General features: G+C 37.9%; 1 protein-coding gene across 1 annotated transcript; it reads left to right on the top strand.

Moving 5' to 3' along the window:
• Nucleotides 1-290: 290 nt before the first annotated feature.
• fancg (FA complementation group G) lies at nt 291-16064 on the top strand. The gene is made up of 14 exons (XM_073860231.1): nt 291-645; nt 725-810; nt 894-1018; nt 1212-1402; nt 3678-3819; nt 8073-8203; nt 9256-9402; nt 10695-10849; nt 11000-11066; nt 12665-12996; nt 13099-13139; nt 13367-13534; nt 13627-13741; nt 15499-16064. The coding sequence occupies exons 1-14, from the start codon at nt 577-579 to the stop codon at nt 15605-15607; spliced, it is 1878 nt and encodes a 625-aa protein (XP_073716332.1). The 5' UTR covers nt 291-576; the 3' UTR covers nt 15608-16064.
• Nucleotides 16065-16194: the final 130 nt, after the last annotated feature.

Raw genomic sequence — 16194 nt, 5'->3', positions numbered from 1 at the left:
TTTAATAGTTCTGCTGACTATTAAATAGGTGCACTATTTGTGTCCTGTTAAATAAGTAATCATTTAAGACAGAAGCATTTAAAAATGTAAATATGTAAAAAAAACTGAAAAACTGTCTGTCTAGATTAAAATGGCTATCAATTAATTTTAATTACCTTGTTTTTCTTTATTCTTATTTATTATTTATTTTAAGGTTGTTTAATAAGCCTGTGCATACTATTTATCTTCATATTTTCTTATTGAAGTAGAAAAAGCCTCTATAATCAGTAATAAATAATGCTTTTTCCCCCTTCGATCAAATGTAAATTTTGTAATTTATTCATCGCTAAATTGCAACTCGATTCATAAAGTAAATTTATACTTTTATGTCATGTACTATCTACTGCGCAGAGCTGGCTCTGCTACTGCGTATGCCTGCTTGCTGAAGGTCTGGAGCCTCCTTCTTCTCTGTATATTAATATGCGTAATACATCCTGAACGGCAGATGGCGCCCTATCTCTATATGATTTGTTTTAACCCAGGCCAGAGGAGGGAAAGTTCGGATGCTGTGGATGTTTCTAATGTTGTGCTTTTGACATGTCTGCCACTCCTTGTTTGGCTGATTTATGGAGTGAGGAGAATAACACCATAATTGTGAGATGGAAGGTAATACGATGAATAATAGTACTTTTTCATGTTGTTGACACTTATCAGACCTAACGATTTACCACTCATTTCGTTTTAGCAAAATGAACGAGCAGTTCAACCAGTGCAGGATGTTCGGAAACGGTGCTACTCAGAAAGCCTTAAACTGCTTCAGAAAATTCAAGGGAAGTTACTGTCATGTGTTATTTTTGATGGTTTTATAATATAAGTGAGATGTGCAGTAACCACGACTTGTGCTTTGACACAGGCATTCCAGCAGCTACCGAACGACTCAAACTTGAGATGACAGTTGCATACAACACTTTTTTATTCTCACTGGGTTTCTCCCACCCAAGTGAGATAGAGGAGAATCTCACCCGCACTTTATTAAGAGGTAAACCACCAGCATTGTGTTTTATTGTGACCACGGGGGCTGTTGAATGCTTTATTCTGATTGATTGAGAAATGTGCGCACCTTGAGTGTGCATTATTTTCGAATAATTCAACGGCCCGTCGTCAATTATTCCTTACTTGTATTCAGTTTGGCTTTATGATGCGTGTTTCCTGTTTATTTTTATTTTCCCTAGCATTAGAAACTGCTGGATCTCAGGTTGTCAGTTCTGATCCATGTAAGTTGTGGCAGGTTGGTCTACAATCGTTTGACACCACAGTCTATGTGCCGTATTTACACAAGCTTCTGTTGATCCAGTGGATGTTATGGCTGATGGAGTGTCAGTTAGACAGAATACTTTCTCTAACAACACTGACTAATCACAAGGTAAATTGTACTTTTAAAGGGACACTCCGCTTTTTTGAAACTAGGCTTATTTTCCAGCTCCCCTAGAGTTAAACATTTGAGTTTAACCGTTTTGGAATCCATTCAGCTGATCTCCGGGTCTGGCGTTACACCTTTTAGCATAGCTTAGCATAAATAATTGAATCTGATTAGACCATTAGCATCGCTCAAAAATGACCAAAGCGTTTCAATATTATTCCTAATTAAAACTCGACTCTTCTGTAGTTATGTCGTGCACTAAGACCGACGGAAAATTAAAATTTGTGGTTTTCTAGGCCGATATGGCTAGGAACTATACTCTCATTCTTGCTTAATAATCAAGGACTTTGCTGATATACCATGGGCGCAGCAGGCGCAATGATATCACGCAGTGCCCGAAAATAGTCCCCAGCTATTAAAGGAACACCCGCAGAGTTAGATAAGTCCATACATACCTTTTTCATCTCTGTGCGTGCCGTAACTCTGTCTGAAGCACCCAACGCTAACCTAGCTTAGCACAAAGACTGGATGTAAATGGCTTCAGCTAGCATACTGCTTCCAATAAGTGACAAAATAACGGCAACATTTTCCTATTTATATGTTGTGATTTGTATAGTCACAGCGTGGTCAAATGAAACGCAGCCATCTTTTAACTGTATACATACTGGGAACTATATTCCCAGATAGCGAAGCACTGCTACTTGAGCGGAATGATAAGCGCAACACTTGAAAAGCACTGTTGTTACTTCCGTCAACAAAACCAACGTGACTATCTGGGTAGTAGCGAACATGACTGGTTATCATGGCTGACTTTGAGGTCAGAGGATTTTTACTTTGTATCAAACCAAGAGGTGAAGGCTACAGTCCTGAGATACCTCTAGCACCGCTCATTTGTTACTGGGGCAATAGAGTGCACTCGTAACAACACAATAATAATTATCATTATATAGAACCCGAGAACAACTACAATAGTAGTGACCACCCTATTCATGTAATAGTGTTACTAATGTAACATTAGATCTAGCTATTGCCATTGTTACAATAGGCTTGTCATCTAAAAACATAACGTAACACTTAATGCAGACGCAGGTGATCCACTTTGTCCTATCTGTACTATCGATGATGGGATGGCCGTATCCTTCAGCACACATTTCATTGTCCGTGTGGCAAATTCCATTTTTTTGAAAATAGTCGTCCTGTTCGAAGCAAACACGATGGCGCTTGATGGTGGCTACAGGTGTGTGTGGTTCTATATCCAGAGCAAGTAGCCATTGATTCATTAGGTCAGCATTTTTGGTTGGATTTCTATTACCTGGTCTCCCCTGTTTGTTTGTTGCAGCTCTTTACAATACAGTAAACATTCATGATTGTAATGCATTTACTATCTAGTAATTGCTGACTCTATTACTCCAACTCTAAGCGAACTCTCTGCTCCTCACCACAGGGCTTCTCAGGTGCTGTGAGCCTTCTGAGAATATAGTTCCCAGTATGTATATGGTTAAAAGATGGCTGTGTTTCATATGACCTTGTTATTTGTACACTCTATAGTATGACTATACAAATCACAACATAAAAATAGGAAATGTTGGTGTTATTTTGTCACTTATTGGGAGCAGTATGCTAGCTGGAAACATTTACTTTGAGTCTTTGTGCTAAGCTAGGCTAGCGGTGGGTGCGTCAGACAGAGTTACGGGACGCACGGAGATGAAAAGTGTATGTATGGACTTATAAAACTCTGGGGTATATGGTGAAGAAGCTAAAGTCCCAAAAAGTCAGTGTGTTCCTTTAAAATTTACCATGGGGACTCTTTTTCGGGTGCTGCGTAATATTATTGCGCCTGCTGCACCCATGGTATGGCAACAAAGTACTTGATTATTATGCCGGAATTCAAAGGTATAGTTCTTGTCATATCGGCCTAGAAATCGCAACTTTTAATTTTCTGTCGCTCTAAGTACACAATGTAACTACAGAAGTGTCAAGTTTTAAATAGGAAAAATATCAAAACTCTTTGGTCATTTTTGAGCGTGATGCTTAATGGTCTAATCAGATTCAATGAATTATGCTAAGCTATGATAAAAGTGGTACCACCAGACCCAGATATCGGCTAAATGGAATCCTAAACTGTAAAAATCAAATGTTTAAATCTAGGGGAACTGGAAAATTTGCCTATTTTCAAAAAGAGTGGAGTGTACATTTAAAGGCTAAATATGAACTTTTTGGATTTTTAGGAATGTATATATTTGACTGTTGCACTTGTGTCATGTATTTGTCCTCTTAGGGAGAGCTCCCAGGAGCTGTGAATCTACAAACAGAAATCCGAAACCTTGCACTGAGGACGGAAGATGATTCCTCACTAATGGTTGCCAAGGCTGCAAAAGACCTTAAGGATCTTTTGCACATCTGCACTGTTATTGCTCATGGTACAGTATGTCTAAACTACTGTTAGATATACAGTATTGTTCAAAATAATAGCAGTACAATGTGACTAACCAGAATAATCAAGGTTTTTAGTATATTTTTTTATTGCTACGTGGCAAACAAGTTACCAGTAGGTTCAGTAGATTCTCAGAAAACAAATGAGACCCAGCATTCATGATATGCACGCTCTTAAGGCTGTGCAATTGGGCAATTAGTTGAAAGGGGTGTGTTCAAAAAAATAGCAGTGTCTACCTTTGACTGTACAAACTCAAAACTATTTTGTACAAACATTTTTTTTTTCTGGGATTTAGCAATCCTGTGAATCACTAAACTAATATTTAGTTGTATGACCACAGTTTTTTAAAACTGCTTGACATCTGTGTGGCATGGAGTCAACCAACTTGTGGCACCTCTCAGCTGTTATTCCACTCCATGATTCTTTAACAACATTCCACAATTCATTCACATTTCTTGGTTTTGCTTCAGAAACAGCATTTTTGATATCACCCCACAAGTTCTCAATTGGATTAAGGTCTGGAGATTGGGCTGGCCACTCCATAACATTAATTTTGTTGGTTTGGAACCAAGACTTTGCCCGTTTACTAGTGTGTTTTGGGTCATTGTCTTGTTGAAACAACCATTTCAAGGGCATGTCCTCTTCAGCATAGGGCAACATGACCTCTTCAAGTATTTTAACATATGCAAACTGATCCATGATCCCTGGTATGCGATAAATAGGCCCAACACCATAGTAGGAGAAACATGCCCATATCATGATGCTGGCACCTCCATGCTTCACTGTCTTCACTGTGTACTGTGGCTTGAATTCAGAGTTTGGGGGTCGTCTCACAAACTGCCTGTGGCCCTTGGACCCAAAAAGAACAATTTTACTCTCATCAGTCCACAAAATGTTCCTCCATTTCTCTTTAGGCCAGTTGATGTGTTCTTTGGCAAATTGTAACCTCTTCTGCACATGCCTTTTTTTTAACAGAGGGACTTTGCGGGGGATTCTTGAAAATAGATTAGCTTCACACAGACGTCTTCTAACTGTCACAGTACCTACAAGTAACTCCAGACTGTCTTTGATCATCCTGGAGGTGATCATTGGCTGAGCCTTTGCCATTCTGGTTATTCTTCTATCCATTTTGATGGTTGTCTTCCGTTTTCTTCCACGTCTCTCTGGTTTTGCTCTCCATTTTAAGGCATTGGAGATCATTTTAGCTGAACAGCCTATCATTTTTTGCACCTCTTTATAGGTTTTCCCCTCTCCAATCAACTTTTTAATCAAAGTACGCTGTTCTTCTGAACAATGTCTTGAACGACCCATTTTCCTCAGCTTTCAAATGCATGTTCAACAAGTGTTGGCTTCATCCTTAAATAGGGGCCACCTGATTCACACCTGTTTCTTCACAAAATTGATGACCTCAGTGATTGAATGCCACACTGCTGTTTTTTTGAACACACCCCTTTCAACTAATTCAACTAATTGCCCAATTGCACAGCCTTAAGAGCGTGCATATCATGAATGCTGGGTCTTGTTTGTTTTCTGAGAATCTACTGAACCTACTGGTAACTTGTTTGCCACGTAGCAATAAAAAATATACTAAAAACCTTGATTATTCTGGTTAGTCACATTGTACTGCTATTATTTTGAACAATACTGTATAACATAAACAAGTTTCATTAAATTGTCAATAGTTCTGTTTTCTATGCATGTTAACCCCTGCATTTACAACCCCAAATCAGAAAAAGTTGGGACCCTGAAGAAATTGTGAGTAAAAAAGCAATGGAAAAATTTACAAATCCCAAACTTATATCTTATTCACAATAGAATATAGATAAAATATCAAATGTAGAAAGTGAGACATTTTGAAATGTCATGCCAAATATTGGCTCATTTTGGATTTCATGAGAGCTACACATTCCAAAAAAAGTTGGGACAGGTAGCAATAAGAGGCCGGAAAATTTAAATGTACATATAAAGGAACAGCTGGAGGAGGACCAATGTTTGGGAATGGGAATGTTGTCCCATTCTTGTCTAAAACAGGCTTCTAGTTGCTCAACTGTCTTAGGTCTTCTTTGTCGCATCTTCCTCTTTATGATGCACCAAATGTTTTCTGTGGGTGACAGATCTAGACTGCAGGCTGGCTAGGGCTGCACGATAAATCGCATGTGTTTGTCATGCACATCTCGTCAGTAATGCCGGTTCCTTGATTAGTATTAAATCGCCATCAGCTGTTTTCAGATGGAGCAGCTTTAACTGCACAGAGCCGTTGTTCCCTGACAATCGGGGCAATTTTGCATTAATTATCGCGGACGTATCGCCTGCGATATGTATGCGATATGGCCCAAATTGTCAGGGAAGTACGGCTCTGTGCAGTTAATGTCGCGCCATCTGAAAACAGCTGATGGCGATTTAATACTAATCAAGGAACCGGCATTACTGACGTGATGCGCGTGGTATCGCATGCGATTTATCGTGCAGCCCTAAGGCTGGCCATTTCAGTACTCAGATCCTTCTTCTATGCAGTCTTGACGTTGTAATTGATGCAGTATGTGGTTTGGCATTGTCATGTTGGAAAATGCAAGGTCTTCCCTGAAAGAGATGACGTCTGAATGAGGCCATATGTTGCTCTAAAACTTGTATAAATCTTTCAGCATTGATGGTGCCTTTCCAGATGTGTAAGCTGCCAATGCCACACTCATGCAACCCCAAACCATCAGAGATGCAGGTTTCTGAAATGAGCGCTAATAACAATTTGGGTTGTCATTGTCCTCTTTAGTCCGGATGAAATGGCGTCCCAGTTTTTCAAAAAGACCTTCAAATTTTGATTCTTTGGACCACAGAACAGTTTCCCACTTTGCCACAGTCCATTTTAAATGAGCGTTGCCCAGGGAAAACGCCTGTGCTTCTGGGTCATGTTTAGATATGGCTTCTTTTTTGACCTATAGAGTTTTAGCTGGCAACGGAAATGGCACGGTGGATTGTGTTCACCGACAATGTTTTCTGGAAGTATTCCTGAGCCCATGTTGTGATTTCCATTACAGTAGCATTTCTGTATGTGATGCAGTGCTGTCTTAGGGCCCGAAGATCACGGGCATCAAGTATGGTTTTCCAGCCTTGACCCTTACACACAGAGAGTGTTCCAGATTCTCTGAATTTTTGGATGATATTATGCACTGTAGATGATGATAACTTCAAACTCTTTGCAATGTGTCTCTGAGAAACTCAGAAAACTATTTTTCGCCGCAGCATTGGGGGAATTGGTGATTCTCTGCCCATCTTGACTTCTGACAGACACTGCCACTCTGACAGGCTTTTTATAGCCAATCATGTTGCCAATTAACCTTATAAGTTGCAAATTAGTCCTTAAGCTTTTCCTTATGTGTACATTTAAATTTTACGGCCTCTTATTGCTACCTGTCCCAACTTTTTTTGGAATGTGTAGCTCTCATGAAATCCAAAATGAGCCAATATTTGGCATGACATTTTTTAAAATATCTCACTTTCAACATTTGATATGTTATTTATATTCTATTGTAAATAAAATGTAAGTTTATGAAATTTGTAAATTATTCCATTCCTTTTTTACTCACAATTTCTACAGTGTCCCAACTTTTTCTGATTTGGGGTTGTATAATATATATTTAAAGATTCACAGTTTTTTACAAACAAGATTTTTACAGTTCCTTTAGTGTGTAAGTATGTGTAAGTACATGTTAACAATATGCAAAGGTACAAATCCCAAAGTAAACAATGGTGCGAGTTATCGTCTCCAACTGAAATCTCTTTTCTTGGAGAATTACAACAAACACAAGTATTTTAGGCAAAAGTTTACTTCCTTAGCCTGTTGACATGGACGTTGTTATCATAATTCTGCCTGTTTCTGACTTACAGCCTGTTAGTAGTCTATGTTTTCATATTTAATGTATTTACTACTGACTATTTAAACTACAGAACACATTGTATTACAGCAAATACACAAAATAACGTTGTATTTAGCAGTGTAATAGGTGCTCTTTAAAGATAAATGCTATAATACAGACACCTCACTATATGTCACTATTCTAAATGACAGGGTTGCAAAACCTCAATACATAGTTGAATATATTTGTGCATGTTTGTTAATATTTTCATTTTTTATAAACGGGCAGGGTCAACAAAAATGAATTCATTGTTTTATAGAAAACTCTTATTTTAGAATCAAATTCCTTACCTTGTTTTGAATAACTTACTTTTTGTTTGTTGATTTAGGGGTGAAACAAATGAACGAGAAGAAATATTCTGAGGCCCTACAAGCTTTTCAAGAGGCTAAAGGCCGACCAAGTCCCAGAAGGCTTTTGGCACAGATCCACACCCTTACAGGCCAGAGTTTAGCTAAGCTGGTAAAAAGCTGTTGTACAATATTTCTATCCATATAAATCAGTATGATAGCAGGAAAGCTTGAGATGAACAAACCTCTAAAAAAACATCTAACATGTCCTGAATCTGACCCAATTTCAAGCTTATACTGAATTAATTTGTTTGTTACTCTAGATTAAGTGATTCATGTGTGGTAGGGTAGGATTTAAAGCTCACGTAACACACGCTGTTTCTGCATTTCTGATGTTAATCTGGAGTACCTATAGAGTAGTATGACATCCTTTATATCTCTGAAGAGTCTTTAGTTTAATCAGATTTATAAAATAAAAAAGATTAGCTTTACCGAATCTTTCCGATAACGTACGAAAAAATGAAGAAGGAGGAGTTATACCGCGGGAGGAGCGAGTACGAGTCATGCAACACTATACAACACTGTTTTAATTTATGATTCACTACATGTTCGTGTCATTTATATAATATGCACGCGACTATTTCCAACATAAGACAGAAGTCTTACTTATCGCGTGCAACTCGTCATGACCCGGTTGGGAAAATCCACTGCATCAAACACACACGCAAAACTCCGCTGCTACCCCGGATAATAAACTATATCCATTGTTTTCATAAAGCTGGCTTTCTTCTCCTTACATCCAAAAACACACTTCTTTCGTGCCATTGTTGACTTTTGAAATTAAACAAAGCTGAGTGGCGTGATAAGCTGTTAGCAGTTTTAGCGTCTCCTGCTGATTGACGGGTGGGCGGGGTTTTCCGGGGGAAGTTTTCCGGTGGAAGCCCATATAAAGAAGTGATGCGTATCAAAAAACCCTGAAACGTCAGTTAGAACTGTAATCGAAAAAAACTTGCCGAAACTTGTACGAACCCTGGTGAAGTGCGTTCGGCACAGAAATACTCTGTAACACGTCCAACTGCTGTTTTGACACTTTGCCTACGTTTAGCATGAGGAAACAACTCTATAACTGCGTTAATAAGTCAGAATGCTTGAAATACCCCCCCTTTAAACACTTTCCATGTACACTGATTACACTCATTGGCTCTGTTTCTTATATCTCTGCAGGCTCAGCCCCATTGTGCTCTTCACTTTTTTAGGAAGGCTGTGGAGGTGGACTTTCCTTGCCACAGTGCACTCTATGAAGGTGCACTTGTATTCAGACAGCTTGGTAATCCAGCGGCAGAAATTGAGGCACTGCGTCTTCTTTACTCTGTAAGTGGTTCTGCACACAACTAATTTTTTGTTCATCATTACTTCATATACATTTTAATATTGAAGTTTTAACTAAAAAAGTGCATGCATGTAAATAGAAATAATTAGGTACTGACTTGGTGTGTACACGAAAGTGTTTAAACGCGCATGAAACCGCCATGTGAACGCTGACTGTAGGCGTTTGCCAGCTTTTTTCAGCTGAGCTCTTTGGTTGCTGTAAGGGGTTTTGCACACCAAAACTTTTAAACGCGGCCTAAAATGCCTGGAGAACACCGATTGCCAGCTGTTTTTCAGCCAAGCGCCAGTTTTCTTCAGTTGAGCGCTTTGGTAGCTGTGATACTTCAGCTGTGAGCCGGTTGGTTGCTGTGGTAATGTCCCGCCCCTCCTCCACTGTTATTGGATGGTCGTGTGAGAACTGACATTGACGAGCGGAGCTTTTCACCAAAAGTTTAATCTCTTTCAACTCTCGACGCTCAGCGCCGAGCGTAGAAACAGCATGGAAAAACGCTAGCTGCTGGCTTATTTAAAAAACGCAGAGCTTCCATTGGAAACAATTGAAAACATGCACCGCTGTGGGCGTAAAAGCTTTGGTGTGCACGCTCTCTAATACTTCTGCTTTGTTTATCAGTCGTTGAACGATGCGCCGGTTGGTTGTTGTGACTTTTATCCCACCCCTTCTCCACTGTGATTGGATGGCCAGATAAGAAGTCACATTGACGAGCTGAGCTTTTCTCCCAAAGTTGAACATTTTTCAGCAGAGCACGGAAAACCAGACAAATCCCGCCAGCTGCTGTTTTTTTTTTTTTTAAAGCGCGCCGCTTCCATTGGAAACAATTGAAAACATTCGCCAACTGCCAGCGTAAACGCTTTGGTGTGCATGCTACCTTACATCACAATTTCCTATATTAAACATAATTCAGTCTTTAAAAAAAGTCCAAATGTGATGACTACTTTTAAATAACATAATACTTGACCTAGTCAAGTCTTTCTTAATGCTGAGGTAGTAAAAGGCCTAGCTGGCACTAGAAATTTAAACTCTCATTTCAGACTAGCATGCCTTACATTGTTTCCTAAAACCTACAAAGAATACTTCCTGGATGGCAGTATGTATAGTGTTTTCAACATTGAAAACCCAGCTTAAGTAATTTTTTGTGATTTATTGTTTTCTACATGAAATCATCTTACAAAATGTTAAGAACATAATCTTGATATCTTTAATATTGTCTAAGACCATGAGACTTGAGCCTGGATTTCACTGACAGGTTCACATTTTTCTTTCTCTTTGTGTACAGGCAGTACAACTGCCCACTGTTAAATGTCCATCTAGTGCTTCTCTGGTCTCTCCAGATCTGCTGTTGGGTGCTGAACAGATGACCTTCATTAACAGAGTTCCCTCCCCCTCTCTGATTCTGTATACATTGGCACACGCATGTGCGCTCAATGGCAGGCAAGTGTACCGCCAAGGCCAAATGCTTGACTATACCAGAGAAAATTAATAAACCAACCATCAATCTGAATTTTTCTCACCTCTGCCATACTAATATAATGTGGCAAAAATCATATATGCCTATACAAGTCTATATTTTGTCTTAATCAGTTTTTCAGATGGTGTTGAGTATTATCTCGATCTCTTGGCATCACTGCAGTCGGATAGCAAAGATCTTGTAAGTTTTTAGAATTTTTGACCAATTAAGCATCATAATTAATATGTGGGTCAATGACGTATAAGAATTTTAAAATAAAAAAGGATAATAATATATGGTGCAATTTAACTATTAAGAATGTTGTGTATACATAAATTCATATTACAATTTTAAATAAAGTGATTTTAGTGATTTTTTTATTTAAATGAATTGGCCATGATTTATCTTGAAATTAATTTATTTCTGTAATATGCTTAAAGGGTAGTAAGGGTAGTAAGTAGGGTTTTAAGTGTTTAATTAATCAAAATCAATGTCTTTATTCATAAATATGTCCTTGTTGGTGTCAAATTACCTTTGCCGGTGATCTGACTTTTCTTTGTAAGCTTAGAATTTCTTCTCTTTACTTACATTGAACGGGTAAGTCCAAGGAGGCTTCCATGTCATTCCGCCATACTGATAAACTATAATAGCAGAGAGGGACAAAAACCACTAGCCTACCAACGCGTTTCCACAAGGCGTTTTCATTCAGAACACGTGGACTAGCTGACTAGCTGGAGATACGGACAAAGAGATCAGTGAGTACATAACGGCTACCGTAGTTGCAACACGCATTTGGAAAAGCGAGGCGCTAAAGAGCACTATTCGTTTAAATGCAAAATACAATTTCACCACTAGATGGAGGTAAATCCTACTTATTGTCCCTTTAACAAAGTTCTCTAAAGTAATTTAAGTGTTTATATAAAAAGAAGAAATGCAAATACATTTTTTCTAAATAATGACCTATGTTTTTCTATAATTTCAAAATTGCCTTCATAAATGTAGTTAACAGAATAATTTTTCCTGTACATCACATAAGACTGATAAAAATGTTTTAGAAATACCATTTATTTAGGCATACTGTATCAGTGATTCCTATTTCAGCCATGACAAAAAGTCTGAGCGACAGCTTAGCATGTAGCGTGGAAAACTCGTCCAAAAAGGGGGAAGTTGTGTGATTGACTGTGCAAACAGATTTAACAAGAATTTGTAGTGATCGTTTAGTAGTATTAGGCAGGACAAACATATATGTCAGGAAAAGAGATGTCTGGTCACATGCCAAGGTCCCTGGCCCGGACTAATGGTTGTTTGGCAAGTTGTTGGGATCACTGTCAAGCCAAACTAAATTCAATTTAAGCTGATAACTGACCGTTATACTGCCATTTTGTTCAATGTTTTGCCACTCATTCTTCCGAGGCAGGGGCATCTTCCTGCGTGTTCACGTGTTAAAGTGACATCGGTGCAAACCTTCTATACAGTTAATTGCTATTATTGGTATGATGAGTTTTACTTTTGGTAGTGGCATGTAGTAAAATATATTAAAATAGTTATAAATAAATAATACAATTACTAATATTTTGACACTTTAAATAACAGAAAATGTACAAATAACTAATCATTTTTAAAAACTTAAAGTGAGTACATACATGGGGAAAATACTACATATATGGTATCTTTTTAATGCATTTAAACACGTTTTTAACTGAAAAAAATGCAATTGAACAGAGAATTTAGGCATTAACATCAACCCATGTTAAATAAAACCTATGTGACTGACTCAACAATCTGCCTGTGTTTTACAGGTACACACAGGGATTGGCACTTCTTTTCCCAGAATCCCAGTTGTATACCTTGAAGCAGCATATGCTTTGTTAAAAGCCCAAAAGTATAGTGATGCTCTTGTCATCTGTGAGGAGGTCATTACAAGTACTTTAGACTTCATCCCTGAGAGACTGATGCTTGATCTGCCAATGGAAAATCAGCAAACACCTGGACCAACAACTGTGAATCTGGATTATGATGTAATGCTTGAAAATGTGGACTTTGTGTTATGGGCTGGAACAGCCCATCTTCTTCAAGCACAAGCCTACTGGAAGTTAAAGGATACCAAGGAGGCAATTACAAATTTTACAAGGTATAAAATTATGGTTTCAAATACCGCCTAACTGTGTCGGCAAATCACGTTTTGTGTAATGTCTCAAATTGTTGTTTATGTTGTTTTGTTCTTATCTTTCAGAGCTATTAATCAACTGGTGAAGGTGTTCATAAAACAGAAAGGCAAGCAAGCACTATTTCTTGATGATCATGGCTATAACTAGATGGCATTATGATACTATTTAATACTTTGTGACATATTATCTATTCATAAAAAATCATTTATTGGGTCTAAATGTGGGAAATGTTGTAAGCCTCTTTAATACTATGGTTAGTTTTTGTACTTGTAAACTTATGTTTTTGCACTTGTTTTGTGTATAATTACTCTTATGATCTCATTAAACTTATAGATTGGAAACAAAAAAACCTTGGAAACACTGAAGCAATGGTTGACAGAGTATTGACCCTAGAAGCAGCAAAAGGACAAGCACTAGCTGGTAGAGGGGTCTGCTTTCTGGAAAAAGGTCAATTGAAAGAGGCCTTAAGAGATCTTCATTTAAGCCTCCAGATTTCTCCAGGTATTTAAAGATTGCTTTTTGTTTTCTTGTAAACAGAGAATTCATCAGATCTATTTTATTTTTCTAATCATGTTTCATTTGAATTTGACTAGGTTGTAGGAACACTGAGATGTGGCTAACTGAGGTCTTGTGGAGGCTTGATCGCAGAGAGGAAGCATTAATACACTGGAGAGAGAGCCATAATACTACAAATAACATAACATCAAAGTATGCTATCTAACAAGTCATACAGCTAGTTTACCTGTGTTACAATGTGTGACCCTGGCTGTGTCCGATACCCCTACTTCCATACTATATAGCAGGCGAGCAGTAGGCGTGGCGGGTAGTATGTCCAAATTCATAGTATTTAAAAAACAGTAGGCGAAAAGTACCCGGATGTCGGATGACATACTACTTCCGGCAAGATCCCATCGAATGAACACTTTGCTATCGTGTGAGCCCCCAGGAGATGACAAACAAAGAAGATGACGGAGGGGTGTTATTAAACCGCTGTCCCTTGTGCACTTGTTTAACGTCATTCCAGTTAACGATAAACTTGTTGTTATGACAATGTATGTCATGTGATGTATCAACATGGCGGATGTAGTACGTCCGAATTCATTCATACTATTCATATATTTATACTATAATGTACCTACTGTTATAAAGGGGACATATCATGAAAATCAGACTTTTTCAATGTTTAAGGGTTCCAAGTGCTTGTATCAACCTAGAAAATGTGATGATCAACTCAGTAACTTAGTTTTGATAAACCATTCTCTGCAAGCATGTGAAAAATGGGTCATTGAAATTTGGCTCCCCCTGTGATGTCAGAATGGGATAATACCACCCCTTAATCTGCACTATCCATCCAGTGCAGATATCAGCTAATTTGCATTTTAAAGGACACGCCCAAAACTTTTTCTCACACCTACAAATTAGAAAATATTATAATAAATGATCTGTGGTGTATTTGGAGCTAAAACTTCACATGGGTACCCTGGGGACACCAACGATTTATTTTACATCTTAAAAAAGTCTTGTGAAATGTCCCCTTTAACGGTCACTGAGTAGGTACTTCATCCAATTCAGTACCTACTGTCACAGTATTTGATTTCGGACGCAGCCCCTGTCTGTGAAATTCAAGTCTCATAATAATCAAATTTTAAATAATCTAATGAAATTAGGAGCATCAAAGCTTAAAGGCGCTCTAAGCGAATTGACGCGTTTTAGACCATAAAATATTTTTTGTTACATACAGCAAACATCTCCTCACTATCTGCTTGCTGCCTGTCCGCTGATCAAACTGTAAAAAAAACGCGATCTCTGTAGACAGCTCAGGCTCGACAAACGGAAATATCAACATAGTGGCCAAACCTAGCACAACAAACCATAACAAAGTGTTCCAGCCAATAAACGACAAGAAGGATTTGGGGGTGGGGGTTGGGCGCATTCATGAAAGCACGGACGGGAGGGGGAGGCGTTAGCTACCCTCTGTTTGTTTGAAAACAGTTCAAACATCAACAGGAAGTGACGTCGCACATTATTCGCTTAGAGAGCCTTTAATATTAATCATTGATTTAACTTTAATTTCCATCTTTGAAGTCAATATTAAAGAAATGTTGTTTTCACTAAATTGTCTTTACATTATGTAGGATAATTTTATGTAGAAACCATAAATTACAAAAAATGACTTTACAGGCACAGACAGGGTCATATTTAAATATATACATATGTATTACTGTACTGCATATAGGGGTGGTTAATCCCAGACAGGGATTAGCTTAAGCCAGGACTAGGCCTTAGTTTAATTAGGAAATATAACTAGTTTTAACAATGCTTACATTTATTTTAGTCTAGGACTAATCTAATCCCTGTCCGGGAAACCGCCCCATAAAGTATATAATATACTATCATAAAAGTTATTAAATGGCTATGTGACTTGCTTAAGAAATCTTGAGTAATCATTTTAACCTATGTTTCAGAAACCCACCATTGTATTTGCAAGCCTGGCAAGAAGATACAGCGTTTGACTTCAGTGGACTTCAAAAGAAAATAGAGGACCACATTCAAGCCAGTAATGTAAAAACATAGGAAGATGACAGAATCTAAGGGCACAAGCCCTATATTACACCACATCCAAACAAGAGCCACATACCCAAAGGACTGTTTTTAAAAGTATTCTCCAATTTCAGTTGCACGCACATGGAGCCATTTAACCTGGGTTTGCTAATAGCTTTGCTAGCAATATGTGCTAAACAGAAGATGTGATTTCATACAATTACAGAGATTATGTTGATATTTTGGTCAACCAGTGTCAATAAGATTGTATTCCATTCTAAGTGTGGATTTGATCTACCTGTCAGATTTAATGTGCTTAAGTAACTGACAAGCTGAGCAGGATGTTGTTTTTTATATAGACAATAAAACATATTTTATTATGAAAATAAACATTGTTTATCATTTAGAGTTTAAACTAATGAACTGAAGAAAATAATACTTTATCCATCAATATTGTTATACTGTTTGGTCCACGCGAGGTACAGCATCTTTGTTACCGGTATATATCATGATAGAAGTACATTATGTTTTATAATATAAGTATTAATCCCGTCAATTATTTCACAACACTTTATCAAAAAAAACATTACAGTCGTTTCGTATCCTCTAGAAATTGTACG

This window comes from Misgurnus anguillicaudatus, chromosome 22 (assembly GCF_027580225.2).
Source record: "Misgurnus anguillicaudatus chromosome 22, ASM2758022v2, whole genome shotgun sequence".
NCBI lineage: Eukaryota > Metazoa > Chordata > Actinopteri > Cypriniformes > Cobitidae > Misgurnus > Misgurnus anguillicaudatus.
The sequence above is the reverse complement of the archived record's forward strand: the minus strand, read 5'-3'. Positions and strand labels throughout refer to the sequence as shown.

Coding starts and splice junctions, on each gene's coding strand:
- fancg (XM_073860231.1), top strand. CDS start 577: ATGTCTGCCACTCCTTGTTTGGCTGATTTATGGAGTGAGGAGAATAAC. Junction 646..724: donor CCATAATTGTGAGATGGAAG/GTAATACGATGA, acceptor ATTTCGTTTTAG/CAAAATGAACGAGCAGTTCA. Junction 13,742..15,498: donor ACAAATAACATAACATCAAA/GTATGCTATCTA, acceptor CCTATGTTTCAG/AAACCCACCATTGTATTTGC.